This window comes from Lontra canadensis, unplaced genomic scaffold, assembly GCF_010015895.1.
Source record: "Lontra canadensis isolate GAN:19392208 unplaced genomic scaffold, GSC_riverotter_1.0 scaffold61, whole genome shotgun sequence".
Classification (NCBI taxonomy): Eukaryota; Metazoa; Chordata; class Mammalia; order Carnivora; family Mustelidae; genus Lontra; species Lontra canadensis.
Window position 1 is genome coordinate 1,839,515 of NW_022631055.1, and position 19,772 is coordinate 1,859,286.

At 41.8% G+C, this 19,772-nt stretch overlaps 1 protein-coding gene across 4 annotated transcripts in view; it reads right to left on the minus strand.

Annotated features, from left to right (window-relative positions):
* EML6 (EMAP like 6) overlaps positions 1 to 19,247 on the minus strand; it is a 270,175-nt gene extending 250,928 nt beyond the window's left edge. For all 4 annotated transcript variants that reach the window (XM_032877766.1, XM_032877765.1, XM_032877764.1 and 1 more), the window contains exons 1-2: positions 19,024 to 19,247; positions 17,485 to 18,211 (exon numbers count right to left, since the gene is read on the minus strand). In XM_032877766.1, the coding sequence (XP_032733657.1) occupies positions 17,485 to 17,681 (197 nt within the window). In that variant the 5' untranslated portion in view covers positions 17,682 to 18,211; positions 19,024 to 19,247. The remainder of the gene's footprint in view (positions 1 to 17,484; positions 18,212 to 19,023) is intronic.
* Between the last annotated feature and the right edge of the window lie 525 nt (positions 19,248 to 19,772).

Below are 19,772 nucleotides of genomic sequence, written 5' to 3' on the forward strand. Positions count from 1 at the left end.
CAATGAGCAAAGGACGCATATATAGGTACAATCACCTCTAGGATGTCTCACAGACACCTCAATCTATCTATGTTGAAAGCTGAACTCACTACCCCCGACCTTGAATGTGCTCCTCAATCTGTTTCAGTAAATGATAACTACCATCCAACCAGGTGACTATGACAGAAATCTGACCATTACCGTACACGTTATTTCTCTACCACTGCCTATCTCCAATCACCAGAAACCTAGAATCTTCAGAATATATACATTGCTTTTTTGCATTACCACCATAATGATCTTACTCCCGAATAACTTCAAGTCCCTCTACTCTGCAATAATCCATTATCCACACTGCAACCCAAGTAAACAGCCCAGAGCCTAAATATAATGATGCTCCCTCCTCCAGAAAGTCTTCTCTGACCACCGCTTCCTCTCATGAATGAGTTAGGTATATGCCTTAAGGCTCTCACATACTTTGAGCTACCACAGAACTGAACACACCAATCCAGCTGATCATTTATTTATGAGTATTGCTCTCATGATCATAAATTCCTCAAGAGGAGATCCATATAATTCACTGTTGGGTCCCCAGCACCTAGCACAGTGAATGACACAAAGTAGACACTCAAGAAATCTTTCTTCTAAATCACTTTTATTCCTCTAACCTACGAGTTCTTAACCTGGAGCCCAAGTACCCCTTAATAGAATTCAGGAAGATTTATGTACTTACATGGGCTAAAAACTACTAACAAATCTTTACTTTTACCAGCTTGTAACAGACTTCAGTATTTCCTATCATTCTGAGTGTTGGCAACAAATTATAGTCATTTCAGTGGTACCTCCACCTTGAGACCAGTAACATCACAGATATTTTCATATTACATTACAGCTGTAGCAGACCTCTCAAACACCAGGTACAGTCATCACTACTTTGAAATCATAATTATTAAAACTGCTAGACCTTTCAAATGTATGAGTTAATAAAGCATATGTAATATATCACATTAAATAACTGTATTTCAAAAATAGTTAATTTTCTTTACAATCCTGTTTATGTATTTTATTTTATGCATTAGCAGACATTATTCTGTAATAGTGGGAGTATAAATTGATATATGCTCTCTGGAGAACTATCTGGCAGGACCTAGCAAAACTGATCCTACGTGCAGCCTGTGCCCCAGAAAATCGCTAGATTTTACTAGATTTTACTAGATTTTACTAGAATGGTAAAAGTATCCAAAAGAAACCAGAAGCCACACAAATGCCCATCTACAGTAGAATGCATAAAAATTATATTTCTACACAACAAAAAATACAGAAGTGAGAATAATCATGTACAAACACAGATGAATCTCAGATATAGAATGCTGACTGAAAGAAGACAGACACAAAAGAATGCATACTGTACAGTTCTCTTTTAAAGTACATTAGGCAAAACTAATCTACACTGTTAGAAGTCAGAATAGAGGTTAACTTTGCAGTGGGGGTTACAGCTGGAAGAGGGCACGACGGGGTCTCTGTGGTGCTGGTAAGGTTCTAGTTCTTGACATGGATGAGGGTTATAGGTACATTGGTTTATGAAGATTGATCCAAATGTGCACTTTTCAGTATCTCTAGAAAAGGACAGAACAAAACAGACCTATTATCCTGAGATGGGATCCAGAGGCTTCACAGTCGGTCAAAGAGGGTCTAAAAAAAGAAGTTCTATTCTAAGCAGAAATTCCAAGGGGGTTATCTTAAAATGAACAAACACCAGTCATTCACTTACTCATTCAAAAAATACTAATTAAGCATCTTCTACACACCAGGCACCATTCTGGGCATTGCAGGCCGGAGACTGACCAAAACAGTCCTGCCCAAATACATCTTAAATTCTAGTGAAGAGAGATAACAAGGAACAAAATAAATAAGAGCTAAGGAGAAAAATAAAACAGGGATGGATAATAAAGAATGTGTTGGAGAAGGATCTGAATGTTAAATAGGGTAGTCAGGGAAGTCCTCATTGAGAAGGTGACATCTTTGCAGGGACCTAAGGAAAGTGAGTAAAGTCACATGGATGTCTGGAGGGAAGAAGGAGCCAGACAGAAAGGAGAGTGAATGCAAAGGCCCTAGGGCAGAAAAGCACCTGGGTTTTTGAGCAGCAGATAGGAGGTCAGTGTGGCTGGGGTGAGGCAAGGCATGGGGAGAAAACAAGTTAGATCACAGAGGTAATAGGAGGCCAAATTCCCATAGAGGCTTACAGGCCATTGTAAGGACTTTGGCTATTATTCCAAGGATTCGGAGCAGAGAACCGACATGACCTGACTTCTGATGCAACCAGATCACCTGGCTGCTGTGTTGAGAACAGAATGGGAGGGCAAGGATGGAAGTAGGGAGGAGGCAATGGGTAAGAGGTCTTGCAGAAAGAGCATGGACTGAGAAGAGAGAACAGATGCCATGAGGAACACAAACACATACACACATTCAGACAGACACACAGATGCATTATTTTTGTCATATTTGCTGCTGCTGTTACTGAAATGGCTGTGAGCAATTTGCAGCCTTCATGACTCTTCACTCCTCAATAGTCTAGCACATATCTCCTAAGACAAGTGCTTTCTCCTACATAACTACATTGCTACAATTGAATTCTGTTATTAAACTAATATGTGGGCTCATATTCAAATTTCACCAACTGTCCCAATACCATCATTTATAACAATTCTCCCCACCCCAATGCAGAATTTCACACTGCACTTCGTTGAGTCTCTTTAGCCTCTTTTAATCTGGAACCATTCTTCAATCCCTCTTTTATGAGAATGACAATTTTTTTTCTTAATTTTTCTTTTCTGCAAAGTACAGACCAACTGCATTGAAGAAATTCCCTTACTTTGCATTGGTCTATTTCCTCATGACCAGCCTTAGGTCATGCATTTTGGGCAGGAAAACCTGATGAGCCATGTTGAGAGGGCCCTATATATAAAAGGTGGACTTAGAGGAGATCAAGGTCAGTGAGGGAGGTGAGAGAAAACCAGGGGGCTACAACCTCCAGGACAGAAAAGGAAGGGTATTGAATAGAGGGTGACCAACTGTACCCAATGCTGTGAAGAGATTAAGCTGGACAGGGCCCCACTTGACAGCAGAGGTCACTGGGGCCCTTTCAGAGAAAGACTGCAGGGGTTGGTAGAGGGAGAGGCCAATTTTTTATGTTAAGGAGTAAACGGATAAGAAAAAGGCCGTAAATGAAGACAACTCAGAATCACCACACTTTAATTAGAATGGGTTTTAGAAGGGTCTTAGAGATCACATAGTCAGCCGGCTCATTTTTAGATGAGGCCCATGTTAAACACCATGCCCACAGTCAGGCATCTGACTAGATTCCCCCAGGAACTGATTCCCCATAGGATGCCATGCTCCTTATTCTGAGAAGTTTGGCATTGAAGAAAAAAGGCGTGGGGAGGAATCTCAAAGAAAAGGTTAATATAAATAAAGTAGAAATCTTCTAACTTTAATGATCTTCCTAAAATGTAAATCAGCCTTTTTAAATGTTTAAATCCTCCCACTGGTCCCCATAATTTGTGGGAGGAGCTGTAAATCCAGCCGCAGGCCACTTACTCAGCTTAATCTCCCATAGTACCTTCTTCACTCCCACAGTGCTGAACCACTTACTCTCTCTTCAGGGGATCAGGCTCCTGAACCCCTGAGCCTTTGCACAAGCCGTTCCCTCCTTGGTGTTCCTTCTTTCCCCTATTTTTCCATCTGGCCTGCCGAATTGCTCGTCATCCTTCAAAAGTCACTTTCTCCAGGAGGCCTGTCCTTGAACGCCTACTTCTATATCTTTGTGTGAAACTCTTCCGGGCCAGGAAAGACTTTGCTTCATTTAGAGCCAGCAGATGTTACTTTACAATCTCTGCAAACATCCTTCTTACAAACGTTACCTCATATTTTCAAAAGTTGCTTAAAAGATGGCCATGTTTCCTAAAACTAAAAAGATATGAATCAAAATTTTCCTCATAACACAGTCAAAAAATCTTTTTTTGAAAGTGGTGGGGTTTTTTGGTTTGGTTTTTTTTTAGATTTTTATTTATTTATTTGTTTGTCACAGAGAGAGAGAGAGACAGCGAGAGAGGGAACACAAGCAGGGGGACCGGGAGAGGGAGAAGCAGGCGGACCGGGAGAGGGAGAAGCAGGCGGACCAGGAGAGGGAGAAGCAGGCGTCCTGCTGAGCAGGGAGCTCAGGGGGCTCCATACCAGGACCCTGGGATCATGACCCGAGCCAAAAGCAGACGCTTGACGACTGAGCCACCCAGGTGCCCCAACACAGTCAAAAAAATCTTAAGTAATTTTTTTAAAAAGGGGCGTTTCATTCATTGTAAGATCCATGGACATTATTCAGAAGAAAAACATTGTGTCTTCAATGACTGGATTTTCCATGTGGACCAGGAAAACAGAAGGAAAGAGCCAGATAGGATTTGGAGTCTGATTTAACAGCAATGCAGTAATTGGTCATTATTGCCATCCGAATATTTTTTTAAAACAAAATTCTGAATCCTGCCTCGACATGCAAGCTGACAACATATTTTCAGGATTTTCTCTTTGTGAAGTACGTATAGAATGAGTCCTATAGAAATATCATCTCCTTTTCATACCTCACTACTTACAAATAATTTGAGATATGAAGAACTAATGACAAATAAAAATATGTTAAGGACTTACTAAGCCCACAACGTGCGCTATACAAGGGAACATACTCAGAACTCAGACCAGGTTGAGAGATGGGTAAGTCAACAAACGCAACACAATGCAATGATTCCAGAAGGCAGGTACTTGCACTGTGGCCTGGACATATAGAGCAAGAAGGGCCTAAAATAGGCCTTTGAAGTTGTCAGAGAAGGCTTGGGGCAGGGGGGAGTGGGGGTGGAGGGGAGGTAACACTACACTGAGATTGAAGGCAGAATGAGACTATACAGAAGCGAAGGGTCATTGCAGGCAGCGAAAATGGCACGTGCAAAGACGAAGATACACAAAATAGGAAGCTGGGCTTGGGGAACTGCGAGGAGTTTGATGTGGCTGGAGGATGTTAGAAGGACAGGGAGGAACATCGGGATGGAGGAGGAGCTAGGAACCAGATTGTAAGAAGGCTTGGAGACTCTGCTAAAGGAGCTTGAACCTTATCTTGGGCAACAGGGAGTCTTAGGTAGCTTCTAAGTCTGGCTTTAGGAAGAGTCGTTTTCAACGCCTGTTAGATAGTCGACCTCACAAAATCATCTAAGGGTCCATGCATTTCACTCATAGCCAGAGCTGGTGTTCAACAGATGTGTACCAGTATCTGTGCCATAATGAATATGAAAGTATTTCTTCACCAACTGGTAAAGAGCTGTGCCACCAACATCACCTTGCAGGCTGTGCCAATCCCAGGAAACCTGTGAGTGCCATCTGACCACCTCCCTGGTGCCTGTTAGCATCGGCCCCATTCCCATATACTCCCCTCCCTTCTCCCATCTGACCCAAGAAGTGAGAGAACACCCTCAATAGTAGCACTGGCACCCCAGTGGGCAAATGTGTGATGTCTGTTTCACTCTCCGAGGCTGTGGTCACCAGCCATTGGCCAGCATTCCCCAGAGAGACTCTGGCATGGCCTCTTATGAGAACTGGAAATTCCATGGTGTGTTTTATCACCAATATTTTGTAGTTAAGCCCTCTTAATATCCTTTCCTTACCTTTTCTTGCCCTCAGTATTTCTCACCACTGTCCTGTTTTTTTGTTTTGTTTTGTTTTTTTCCTATCAAGAAATAGTTTGCCTCCTCTTCTTATCTACCTCCTCTGGTAGAGTTGCCATTTGTTCCTTCTCTTCGCCCATGCCTCCCTTATCGGACGATCTTTCTTTTTTTAAATTTTAATTCCAGTGTAGTTAACACAGTGTCATATTAGTTTCAGGTGTGTACAATATTGTGATTCAACACTTCCAACACACCCAGTGCTCATCATGATGTGTACTCCCAATCCCCCTAACCTATTTTACCCATCCCCCTACCCACCTCCCCTCTAGTAACCATCAGTTTGGTTTCTATAGTTAAGAGTCTGTTTTTGTTTGTTATTTCTCTTTTTTTCCCCTTTGCTTGCCATTTCATTTCTTCAATTTTACATATGAGTGAAATCATATGGTATTTGCCTTTCTCTGACTGGCTTATTTCACTTAGTGTTATACCTTCTAGATCCATCCATGTCATTACAAATGGCAAGATTTCATTCTTTTTTATGCCTGATTAATTTCCATTGTATATCTATACCACCTCTTCTTCATCCATTCATCTATCGATGGACTCTTGGGCTGCTATTACAGTTTGGCTACTGTAAATGATGTTGCAATAAACATAGGAGTACATATATCCCTCTGAATTAGTGTTGCACGTTGAGTAAATACCAGTAGTGCAATTACTAGATCAATCGTAGGGTAGTTCCATTTTTAATTTTTTGAGGAACCTTCATACTATTTATCGTAGTAGCTGTACTTGTTTGCATTCGCACCGAGAGTACACGAGGGTTCCTTATTCTCCACATCCTCACCAACACTTCTTGTCTCTGGTGTTTCTGATGTTAGCCATTTTGACAGGTGTGAGGTGACATCTCATTGTGGTTTTGATTTGCAGCTCCCTGATGATGGGTGATGTTCAGTGTCTTTTCATGTGTCTGTCGGCCATCTGCATGTCTTCTTTGGAGAAATGTCTATTCATATCTTCTGCCTATTTTTTAATTGGATTATTTGGGGTTTGGGGGTTGTATAAGTTCTTTATATTTTTTGGATATTAACCCTTTATCAGATATGCCATTTACAACTATTTTCTCCCATTCAATAGATTGTCTTTTAGTTTTGTTGGTTGTTTCCCTTGCTGTGCAGAAGATTTTTTTTTTTTAATGTAATCCCAATAGTTTGTTTTTGCTTTTGTTTCCCCTGCCTCAGGAGACACATCTAGAAAAATGTTGCTATGGCCAATATCAGATAAATCACTGCCTTGTGTTCTCTTCTAGGATTTCTATGGTTTCAAGTTTTACGTGTAGGTCCTTTATCCACTTTGAGTTTACTTTTGCGTATGATGTTTCATTCTTTTGCATGCTGCTGTCTAGTTTTCATAATACCATTTGTTGAAGAGACTGTCTTTTCTTCATTGCATATTCTTACCCCTTTATCAAAGATTAATTGACCATATAGTTGTGGGTTTATTTCTGGGCTTCCTATTCTGTTCCATTGATCTATGTGTCTATTTTTGTGCCAGTGCCACACTACTTTGATCACTACAGCTTTGGAATATAATGTGAAGATCTGGAATTGTGGTACCTCCAGTTTTGTTTTTTCAAGATTGCTTTGGCTATTCAGGGCCTTTTGTGGTTCCATACAAATATTAGGATTGTTTGTTCAAGCTCTGTGTAAAATACTGTTGGTATTTTGATAGAGATTGCATCAAATCTGTAGATTGCTTTGGGTAGTACAGACATTTTAACAATATTTGTTCTTCCAATCCATGAGCATGAACTGTCTTTCCATTTCTTTGTGTCATCTTCAATTTCTTTCACCAATGTTTTATGGTTTCCAAAGTATAGGTCTTTCACCTCTTTGGTAAGTTTATTCCTAGGTATTTTATTATTTTTGCTATAATTATAAGTAGAATTTTTTAAAATTTCTCTTTCTGGTGTTTTGTTATTGGTGTGTAGAAATACAACCTATTTCTGTATATTAATTTTGTATCCTCCAACTTTACTGAATTCATTTATCAGTTCTAGTAGGTCTTTAGTAAAGTCTTTAGGGTTTTCTATCTATAGTATTGTGCTATCTGCAAAGAGTGAAAATTTTACTTCTTCCTTACCAATCAGAATGCCTTTTATTTCTTTTTGTTGTATTTCTGATTGCTATAGTTGGGACTTCCAGCACTCTGTTGAGTAAAAGTGCTAAGAATGGACATCCTTGTCTTGTTCCTGACCTTAGGGGAAAAAGCTCTCAGTTTTTTCCCCATTGAGTATACTGTTATCTTAGACAAACCTTCTTGAAGAGGCAGCCCTCTGAAACATGGCCCCACCCTGTAGGCTACAGCTGATTGGACTGGGTGGACATCCTGTCCGGTGCTAAGCCAATTAGATTCTCTTTCCTGGAAATTTGGAATTAAGACGCAAAAGAGTGATCAATTCAACTGGTATTGTAGGACCACGCTGGGTAGTCATGTATGCTTAGGGGCTGAAATGAATTTTGGAGCAGGGTGACTATGTGCAAAATGGATCATTGACTTAAGAAGCCAGTCTGCAGCATAGAAAATCAAAGCATATATTATCCAGAAAAGGCAGAGATATGAATCTTTAAGAATCTGTGATTCTTACAAGAGAAAGAACTAAGGAAAGAAATAGCTACCTATTAACTGCAATGCCTGAAAGGCCAGCCTACTCCCTATAATTGAGTTCCCAAAGATTCTCTTGTCATCTTATGATCCTCTCCTTAATTGTGTTTCTTAGAAAAAGTTTCAGTTTCTTGCACCTGATCTCTTATTTAGAAGGCATCCTGTCATTTGTGGATCCTGTTTTATTCTTACCCATAAAATCAACTCACAATGAATACAGAAAAAAGTTTTAATGACCCTGTTAAATAGCAGCACACTTAACATGAATCCTTGTCCCTTAAAATAATTCTTGATAGCTTTAGAATAATTCTCTGACAAACCTATTTATGTAGTGCCAGTCCAGAGAAAGATTCATTTATCTCAGGGAGTTATTGCTGGCCTACCACACCCCTCCTTCATGCTGATGGGGAAAGGGGTGGGCGGGGGGAAACCTAGTGGCAACTGCGGAATACTTCAACTTCTGGGTTGAGGTCAGCCAGATGCCTGCCTCCCACTGGGGAAAGAAAGAAATGAACTGATAAAGGGGTAGAGGTCAAGGGGCACAATCTCCGACTACTCCCTCTGCTTTCCCTTCTGCTGCATCAAGAGATCTGACTCCAGCAGCAAGTCCAAAGGCTGAAAATTCATTTTTAAAGAGCAAGAATCTTTGGGAGTAAACAAAGCCTATGTATAGACTGTTGCTGGTCCCTAAACCAGCAGTTACTAAATACTGCACTGGCTCCTCAAAGTATAAATATGGTTTTATTCTTAAATATATAAAAATCTAAACATCCTTATAGTTTCTAACACTATCTTTTCAAGCAGGATAGCAACCAAAGCCACAGATTTCTATTACTTCTAAGTTAATCTTTGTAAAGATTGTTTCAGTTTCTGGGTCTCCAAATGTTCAGTATCTTCTCAATGAGAAGGATGGGCCCTCTGCTAGGGGAATTCAAAGATTATAGACATCCAAGACAATTCCAAGGGGAAAGAATAGTCCTTTCAATAGAAAGTGTTGGAACAACTAGATATCCACACGCAAAAGAATGAAGTTGGACCCCCCTCACCTCACACCATATATAAAAATTAACTCAGAATGGGTCATCTGCCTAAATGTCAAAGCTAAAACTTTTAGAAGAAAATGGAGGCATAAATCTTCATGACTTAAATTAGGCAATGGTTTCTTAGATTTAACACTAAAAGTATAAGGGACAAGAGAAAAAAAGAAAGAAATTGGATATCATCAAAATTTAAAACTTTTGTGCTTCAAAGGACACCATTAAGAAAGTGAAAAATGTAACTCACAGAATAGGAGAAAATATTTTCAAATAACAGATAAGGGACTTATATTCAGAATATATAAAGAACTTCTACAACTCAACAATAAAAAAAAATTAAAAATGGGCAAAGGATTTGAATAGAAATTTTCTCCAGAGAGAATATACAAATTGTCGATGAATTACGAAATGATGATCAATATTATTAATAGGGAAATGCAAATCAAAATCACAATGATATACCATTTCACACCCAGTAGGATGGCTATAATCAAAAAGACAGAAAACAACGACTGTTGGCAAGGCTGCAGAGGAGATGGCACTCTCAGACATTGGTGGTAGGATTATACATTGCTTTGGAAAACAATTCGGCAGTACTTCAAAAAGTTAAACACAGAGTTACCATATGATTCAGCAAGTCCACTCCTAGGTATACCCTCAAGATATTATAGAAAACACATGTCTACACAAAGGCTATGGACATCTCTTCCACTGCTCACGGGGACAAGCTCACCATCTCCTTAACTTGTTCCAATCAATGCCTGCTTGGTTCTTTCTGGAACATTTAGAACAAAGGGCTAGGTACCATCTTAGTGAAAAAAAAAATCTGTTAATTTAAGAATTTAGTAAATGTATAGACCATATATATTATTAAAAGTCTATTTAGTTATAGCAATCTCATCTGGGTTGAAAAAAAACACTGGTCCACTGAGCTCTGAAACATACTAGTGAGGTCCCTAAAATCTTGCTGTGGCCTATGACCAAAATCATTAGCATAACTTGGGAGCTGGTTAGAAATGCACATTGTGAGGCCTCAAAGCAGACTTACTGACTTAGAAGCTAGATTTTAGCATGTGCTCAGGTGACTCCTAAGAACAATAATATGTGAGAAGAAATATCTGCTCTCAAACACTTTAATTACACTTAAGACCAATCCACATATGACAGATTCGGGCTAAAACTACAAGAGAAGCCTGACTGTTGAAGATGTGTAGTTTGGTGGCTTAAGGATGGATTTCTATGTGGTTTCAGGAAGAGAAAGTCCCAGAAGCAAAGCCAGCAAGTCAGCCTTCCCAGCAGCTTCCTTTTTTTGGTGGCAAGAATGTCACCTATATTGCCAAAGTGTTCATATCCAAATCCTTGTGGGTAGAAGAGGCCTTAGGACAGCTCTGCTTAGAAATGCAGACATGGAATAGTTTTTCACTTACCACAGTATAACCTACATTCCTACTGACTGTTGGTTGTGGGGCCAATATCATTCTTTGTAAGAGAGTATATTCCAGTACCATGTTTTCAAACAATGACCCATTATATAGTAACCACTTTTTCTAAATAAAAACATGGTCATACAGGGATGCCTGGGTGGCGCAGTGGGTTAAAGCCTCTGCCTTCGGCTCAGGTCATGATCCCAGGGTCCTAGGATCGAGCCCCACATTGGGCTCTCTGCTCAGCGGGGAGTCTGCTTCCTCCTCTCTCTCTGCCTGCCTCTCTGCCTACTTGTGATCTCTGTCTGTCAAATAAATAAATAAAATCTTTAAAAAACACACACACACATGGTCATACATTCTGAATTAAAAACAGAGACCCACAATATGATAAAAACAAGTTTATAACAATAATTGAATGGAATATTTGTGACTGTTCAGGGAAATCTAGAACATATGGTACCAAGACCCCTGAGGCATTAATGACCTGGATGAGAACTACAATGACCTTGGTTTTTCTCTGGGTATCTATACCAGAATTCTGGGCACACCAAATTCCTCCTCACCCTGGTGCTTTCACATGTAACCTCTCCCCTGCCATGCCAGCTTCACTTACCCTACCCCTTCTCATCCTTCAGGTCTCAGCTTATTAAATGCCATTTCCCTAGAGAGCTGCTCTGGAATCCTATGGCAGGTAGCTCCCGCCAACCCAGTTCCTCTCTATGATCGTTCCTCTCTCAGTACTTTTTACAATCTGTGCCTTCTCATTCATTCATTGTTGGCCTCCACCAGAATAGAGGCAAGAATGTGGTCTTGTTCACTGCTGCATTCCCTGCATTTGTACCTTCTAAAGAGCAAATGAGGTTTTGATGAATAGACAAGTAAAATGTTCTCAATTTAGGGAATAAATAAATCTTAATAAAAATCACCAAATAGGGATGCCTGGGTGACTCAGTCACTTAAGCATCTACCTGCCTTTGGCTCAGGTCATGATCTCAGAGTCCTGGGATCAAGCCCCACATCTGGCTCCCTGCTCAGTAGGGAGCCTGCTTCTCCTTCTGCCTGCTGCAGCCCGTGCTTGTGCATCTCTATCTCTCCTCTCTCTCTTTCTGATGAATAAATAAAATCTTTTAAAAAAATCACCAGACTATAGTTTGTTAATAAGAATAACAATAATAAGATTATTTACAATAGATCATAAGCTTCATCAAAGCCTTTCACTTCATACTCTGCAAATGAAAAGGATAGAATGAATAGTCAATGGTACTACCAAGTAACTTTGCTTAAATCTCTTTCCTTCTCAGAGCCTTTTCCCTCTCAGAGTCACTCCCACTCGGTGAAATAAGAAGACTACTTTGCAGAGATGGGAGAGAGGGAAATGCAATGAGATTATATATATATATATATATATATATATATATACATACATATATATATATATATGTATGTATTTGGTACAGAACAGGTACCAATATGAATTTGATTCTTTATAGTTACCCCCATGTTTCCCTTATTCAAACTGATTAAGGGACTGAAGAATAGGAAATCACATTTCCAGGCCTTCATGTGAACCTGTTTACTCAATACTCTAGACCCAACCACAGCTGTTAGACCTCCTCTTCAAATTCAACAAGTTCAAAGGTATTTGCAGCACCACATTATTTTAGCCATGTCACAACTGAGACTTAATTTTTTAAAAATATCTCTAGTAGATCATTGTTTCTGATCATTGTTTCAAAGATGGTAATGTTCCTGAGGTGAACTTGAACATGGTTCCACGCCCAGACTGAGTTCTAGCAATTGGCTTCAAATACTCATGATAAACTGATAAGCACCAGACTGATTACTGAGTTACAAGAAGCAAAAAGCTCACAAAGTTCTGGTTAGAAATAAGGCACAGTGGTAAGAACCACAGTGACTGAGAAAAATAAAGAGTTTGTAAAACAGTAAAGCAATAACCTTGGACTTCGGAATCAGACAGAGTTGGGTTCCAATTCCCAATCTATAGTCTTCTAAATAGTGACTATGGGCAAGATCTTTAGCCTCTCTATGTCCTGGTTTCCTCATCAGTAAACTGGGGCTAATAACAGTACCAATGTCATGAGGTTGTTAAAAGGACGGATGAGATAAATCTGTAGCACATTAAGTGCTACACTCAAGAAATGTTGGGTCTACACTCAAGAAATGTTGGCTCTGGTTATTAAATTTATTCTCATCCTCAAAGAGCTTATATACAATTATAAATGAAAATATTCAGAATGAAAGTACTAAATGATACGTATTAAGTGAGCAGCGGTGGTCACAAAAGATGCAAAACTTTAGGAGTGCAAGGCACGCCTTCATCTAAGGATGGTATAAGGTCTCACGGGAGTGGTGAAGCTGAAGCAGATGGGGCCATGCAGGGCGTGGAAACAAACAGGCCCCCTGCAGTGGGCACTCACTGTTTGCCAAACACTGTGGGGCACCTTGTATGTAATCTCCACAAGCTACAAGGCAGATACCTTTAAGTCTCCAATTTGTAGATGAGAAGCTATTTTACTGATGATAGCTAAGGCTCACAGAGGTTTAATAATTTCCCCAAGTCGCCCAACTGGTGGCAGATCTGGTTTTCAAATCAGATCTGTCTGACAACCCACCACTGTGCCATTTGTTGGGGAGAAGGGTTGATGGGGAGATAAATCATTCCAGTATGAGGCAGGAAAGAACGGAGTAATCTTTTTATATGGCAAGTGGGAAACAAACAATTTATGCTTTAAAAAAAAAAAAAGGAAAATTAGGCAAGAAAAGTGGGTGAGGGCCAGAAGGAATGGAAAGCTAAAGAGTTTAAGCTTCAGCTGGTGGACTACAAACAGTCTGTTTTGTTTATGGTGCAAGTGTGTGCTTTTAATGGAATACTACTAATATCACTACTAAGAGAAGTTATTGAATACCAGCTCAGGCCCAGGCCCCCATCTAAACTATTTGCATATATTACTTCCAAAAGTTAAAATTTGCAGTTTAGGTATTAGTATCCCCATTTCACAAATAAACAAGGCCCTGAGTGGCCAAGCCGCTCATTCAGATGACTCCAATAAACAGCACAGTGGGGTTCATCACTGAGTGTGTGCAAGGTCAAAGTCAATACAAATTCCTTCCCCTGAAAGAGTATTGCAGAAAAACCTTCCTCACAATAGAGAGTGAAAAAATAAGAAAAAGGAAAATGGAGACAGGGAACTAGCCAGAAACAATATACCAATCCAGAGTAAGGAGATAAACGTCTTAAATGGAGTCACTGAAAATGGAAGGGAGGTGACAGAGAGCAAAATGTGTTCATGACCTTTTCTTTCATTTACTCCATTTGTGTCATGATCGGCTAATTGAAGTAGAAACCAGGTTAGTAAATATTCCAGTCTCCATTGCCAGTCTTGCCTTTAAGCCTGATTTGAGTCCTGCTGTTAGTCTGAGAGCAAACACTGCTTCTAGTATTTACCTGTCCTGTCACCGTGCTATCAGGGCTAAAATAGGCTTCATCCTCTAATTTGTTATCTGTATTGAAGGGTAATCATTCAAAAGAATAAAACTAAGCCTCCACATCCAATAAATTACATTGTGCTTCACATATCAACATTTTAAAAAACCTGACTTAAACACAGTCTGTCAAATCAGGAAGACATATATGCTAAGCTCTAATGAGCTCTGCCAAATCCTACATTATTATTAAAGTTCATTGTGATCTCAAAGATCACATGGTTTTATAAAATGGAGCATAGTATCAATATTTGTTGGGCTGCTTTCTAGTTAATATTCTGGGGAAAGCAGCACAATAAATAAAGCAGTAGGAAATATATGCACTATGAATATAGCTTTCAAGCTAAGGCAAAAGCTAACAAACAATTACTTACATTATCTCATTTGACAGAATCCAGAGTTAGAAGCTTGAATGATCATATAATATTTCCCAAAATCCAAAACATTTTTGCACTGAAACCTTAGCCATAGACCTCCTCATTCACTAGCTAACTGCAATATGTTAAAAGCAAAATCAGTATTGTAACGGAACATGAGTTGAAATTCATAAAGATAAAAGACCATAATTTTCCTGTCTATATCCACAGCTAACACATAAAGATTCCCAATAATTTACAATATTAATTTGAAATATTCAATATATTTATGGAAATAAAATAATGAAAGAAATGCCACTCAGCAGTCTCACTAAAGCTAAAAACAAATGTGCTCTGTGTCCTGCATTTATCAGAAAAAGAAATATGTGTAAGATAAGGCAAAATAACAGCATAAACAGTCTAATTTTACAGTTCTTAATTACATAATGATCTGTGGTTTGTGTTTTTTAATCTGTTGGACTTAATCTTATTCCTATGTGCAAAGACATACATGGGTATTAAAGAACTCTGCTCACCTATACATACTCAGACCTAACCAAGTATCACAAAAAATATAGCAGGAAACCCCAGTCTCTGAAGGTAGGTATACCACTACGCCACTATTCAGTGTAAAGATACAACTACCTTCATAATAGACCAGAAACTAAATTGTGTTTTCTTTCTTTTCATCACTTGAGGCTTCCTGCAAACCAGTTATACAAATAGCTCATTCACCTTTTCTTCCAGCCTGAGTGTTTAAGCCATATATCATCACAATCCCACTAGTCCAGCTGCCTGTCATCACAGCAGTTTACTGCAACTCCACCCTTTCCCCCCTTCAGTTTCAACAGTGCATTTCTTTTTCCTATTAGAGAAAAAAAATTAAGATTAGAAGTTTAAACCATCAAAGTAGTTCAGTGAACTGTCACAACAATATTATTTAACCCCAGGGAATTTTCTGTTTAATTGCCACTCTCTCTGTTCCCCCAAAGGACTACATCTTATTCAGATGGTGTAATGGAAAGCACTGCATTAAGAAAGAGCAAAAACATAATAGGTTTAAATTTTTAAACATCTAACCTTTTCACAAGTCACTTTTAATCATTTGCACCTGTGACTTTAATAATCAGCCTGGCAATTAGAAAAACAAAATCTCCAGGACAGAACCAAGTGGGATGCCTCAATCACAACCCTCATTGTATCAGGGAGCGAAGAAAAAAGTAATTTTCTCATATATGACAGGAAGAAAGTTTTACATGTCAGCTCCACCCAATCTTGGGAATAGCAGAGCTCCTAATATTTAAAATCTTCATTTTCTAAAAGTCAAGGTTTTTTTGTTTTTGTTTTTTTAAAGATTTTATTTATTTATTTGACAGAGAGAGATCACAAGTAGGCAGAGAGAGAGAGAGGGAAGCAGGCTTCCTGCTGAGCAGAGACCAGATGCGGGACTTGATCCCAGGACCCTGAGATCATGACCTGAGCCAAAGGCAGCAGCTTAACCCACTGAGCCACCCAGGTGCCCTAAAAGTCAAGGTTTTAAAAAATATATATCTCACTGTATTTTCAAATATTAAGTTTTTACAGTTTGTAACAATTTTTCGACTGTAGGACTCGAAAAAAAAAGGGGAGGACTGCAGAATAAGCAAAACACTAGAAGAGGGGAGCAAGACTTTTAAATCATTCTCCCCAAGGAGCAATCAAAACCATTAACATTACACCACATAACCATTTATTTCATTATGAAAGGCAAACTTAGAACACAAGCGGTAATATTCTGAAATATGATAGAAGTTGTTCTACTTCAATGGACACACCAAGTTAGGAAGGCACAAATATGGTCTCTGTCAGTTGTTGTCTATCCTCACCAAGTCATTTGCCCCGTGGGTGAGGCTCCCATATGGAAATCTTCCTTAACTGCCGAAGGCTAAATGGGATTCCCTGTGAATAGCATCTGGACCACACCTTGTCTGGTCACATAAGCAGCTGACCAGAGCTGGAGGAAAATGCATCTGGTCCAGAGATGACAGGACAGGGCCAAGAATCAAAATATGCACCTCTATAGTTTAACAGAGAAGGCCCCTTAACATGGCTATTTATCCAATTGTGTTTTTCTAACCAGTCTTGGCCACCCACTGCCAGATGTTGGTCATTCTAGGGGCTGACTGGTAGGATTTTGTGGTCCAGCAGCTGCCAGCCTTTTATAACCTCAGTGATGTTGGGGAAGCATCCATTTAGTGTATAAATATGGTTTTTGGCATTAGAACACTGCCAAGTGAAATATTAGAGAAAAAACTCCCCACCCATTGCAGAAATTTTCCAGTTTCAAGCATCTGGGATGAAGATTCCAAATTACCTGTAGCAAAATTTTCTTTTAGATTTTTTAAATCATTTTCCTTGTTGAGGAACCTACTGAGGAGCCTGCCAAAGATGACACCCACTGTTCAGATTATTGGTCCTACATTTACCCAGTTAGGGCAAGAAGTGTTTCATGGTTCCCCGGGATCCTTCCACTTGTAGCAGGAATGAACACCCAAAAAGCAGCAGGACACTCAAACTCCTTAGAGATTTAAAAGCCTTCCAGAGGAATAAAGAGGGAAGAGATCGCTCCCTCCCCACCTGCCTGCACTCCCCACCTTTTTTCTGCCCTAGCCTTAGAACCAGCAGCCCTTCTGTAATTCCATGGAGTTCCAGAGAGAATCCTTTACTCCAGAGGGCTCCAGATCTGACTCCAGGAAAGCCCGTTTGATCATCCTTCTCCTCACCCTTCCAGTCTCCACACCCAACCCTTCCCCACGACCCCAAGCCACCTCCTTACCTGATAATGTCGTCGTTGTGTCCCAAGAAGAATTTTTGGCTGTGCTCTCGGGTGTTGTAAACCACCCCGACCCCAGCCACAAAGTAGACCACCTCCTTGCCGGCGGTGTAGTACAGGTTGTTGCGGCACTGGTGACCCCGGTACCCGTACACCCACTCCAGCCGGAGCTGGCAGCTGGGAGCTGTCCGATCCGCCATGATAAGCCGACCCCACTCGCCCCCCGGCCGCCCCGCGCGCGGGTCCGCGGCCCCTGCGCGCCGGGTCTGTACTCGCCAAGACTCGGGCTGCGGAGGACCTGCAAAGGCTCAGTGTGCAGCGCCCGGCGCTGATTTCCGCGGCGACGCACAGACACAGCCCAGTGCGCCCGCCGCCACCATCATCCGCCACAGCTGCCGCCGGAGACAACACGCCGGTGCGCGGCCGCCAGACCCCGCCGGGCGCCGGGGCTCCCTCTCCCCGGGCAAGGCGTCTTCGCGAGCGCCAGCACCCGCACGCGCGCTTCACTGCACCTGCGGGCTTCGGCCCCCAGGAGAGGTTCTTGGGGTCACCCTGCCTTTTAGATCAGGCATCTGCATATCCAAACACCGATTACCCAGTTCGCTCACTGAAGTTTGCAGTGCGTGGGGGCTTCGCAGCAGGCAATGGGATTTATTCTGTGACAGCTTTGATTTGACAGAGAACCCGGGTAAGCTTTGCCATCACCATCGTTGGATCCGAAACTGACAGTCTATACCCAGGATGCAAGAGAGAGGAAGAAAGAAACAGATTTTTTGTATAAGTCACCAGACCAAGAAAATGATCCCCAAACTAAACCAAGTTTTTTGTTTGTTTTTGTCAACTGACCCCCTTGTTCCCCCCCAGATCCATCTCCTTCCTTAAGATATTAAATATGCCCTAAATGCTTCTGGCGGTTGCTGATAACGATTTGAGAGAATACTTTCTGTTTCCCCATTAAGCCAGGGAGAATATGCAAAGGTCATTTTTTAGATGCTCCCAATTCAAAATTCATATCTTCCGTGAACCATCTCTTGGCCGGAAAAAAAAATAAAAATAAAAACATAAAGAACTTAGCATTTCTCACAAATCAGCAACTCCAACAGCAAGCGTCGTAGATTTTTTTCTGAATTGGAGGAAACAAGACACTAGTGCAATTGGAGGCAGGAAATTGCTACCTACTAATGCTCCTAGCTCCTACTAATGCTACTTAAGAAATTAATTAACAAGTGGTTAAAAAATCGTGTACTCCTCTTCAGGAAGGTCTGATCTACCTACGGGGACCCCTGGGCTCAAGGGTTAGCCACCAGTCCGGCGGCGGGGGGGGGGGGGGGGGGGGGGGGGGGGGGGGGGGAGGGCCCCCCCCCCCACTCCGCAACGTGCGCACACACATCTCGGTCTTCGGCCGCCGCAGGTCCGAGGGATGCCAGCCCCCAGGGACAGCAGACCCGCGCGCACTGCCTCTCTGTCGGTGTCCTGCACTCCTTCCTCCCACACCCGAGCCAGCATCGTCCGCTGAGCAGCCCAGCTCTCTCTGCTTCTAACCTCTGCTCGGAGCGGGCACCGCCAGCACGTTCCGGATCTCGCACTGAGGAGCGAAATCCTTTGGCTGCCCTCCGTTCCCCGCCTCCCGCACCCGAAGATGGGCTTCGTCACTGGGGCGCCGCGGGAGACAGGTTCTTTCTTCAGCCGGGGTTCCGGGGGCGGGGCCACAGCGCCGCTTGCGGGAACCGCGGCAGCAGGTTACTAGGCGAGATCACGGCGCTTGGAAACCGCGGCGCCCTAGAGTCTAGGGCCGCCCCCTCTCTCTCCCCGCCCAAGTCCCCCCCCTTCCCCGATGCATCCCGGGAATTGTAGTCCCTTCAATGCCGGCTGGGTCGGGAAGAGTGCGGAGCTGGACCACAAGTCCCAGAATTCGGCACGCCCAGTGGGGGCCGTGGAGAGACCGTTACCAGCGTCGGCGGTTGTTGCGGTTCTCCGGCTGTGCAGAGGAAGGCGCATCAAGGGCGACTGCTTGTCAGCGCCCTGCATTCCCTAAGTGACTGAGGCGGCGGCCGGCGTGCGTGTGTATCAGTGAAGAGCAGTGGAGTTAGAATAGAGACAATCTGTGTGGCCCACCTCGAGAATTTCTTCTGCACCAGTCACTGAAGGTTACTGTAGCTAGCTGACCAAAGCCCAAGTTTGTTTTCTACTTCAATTTTCCATTTTGGTCAGATGGATTCTAATCTGTTTGTTAACAGGTGCGGTGCTGCCACCTTTAAGAAAAATGCTGGGGGATGTGGTCTCACTCTGCC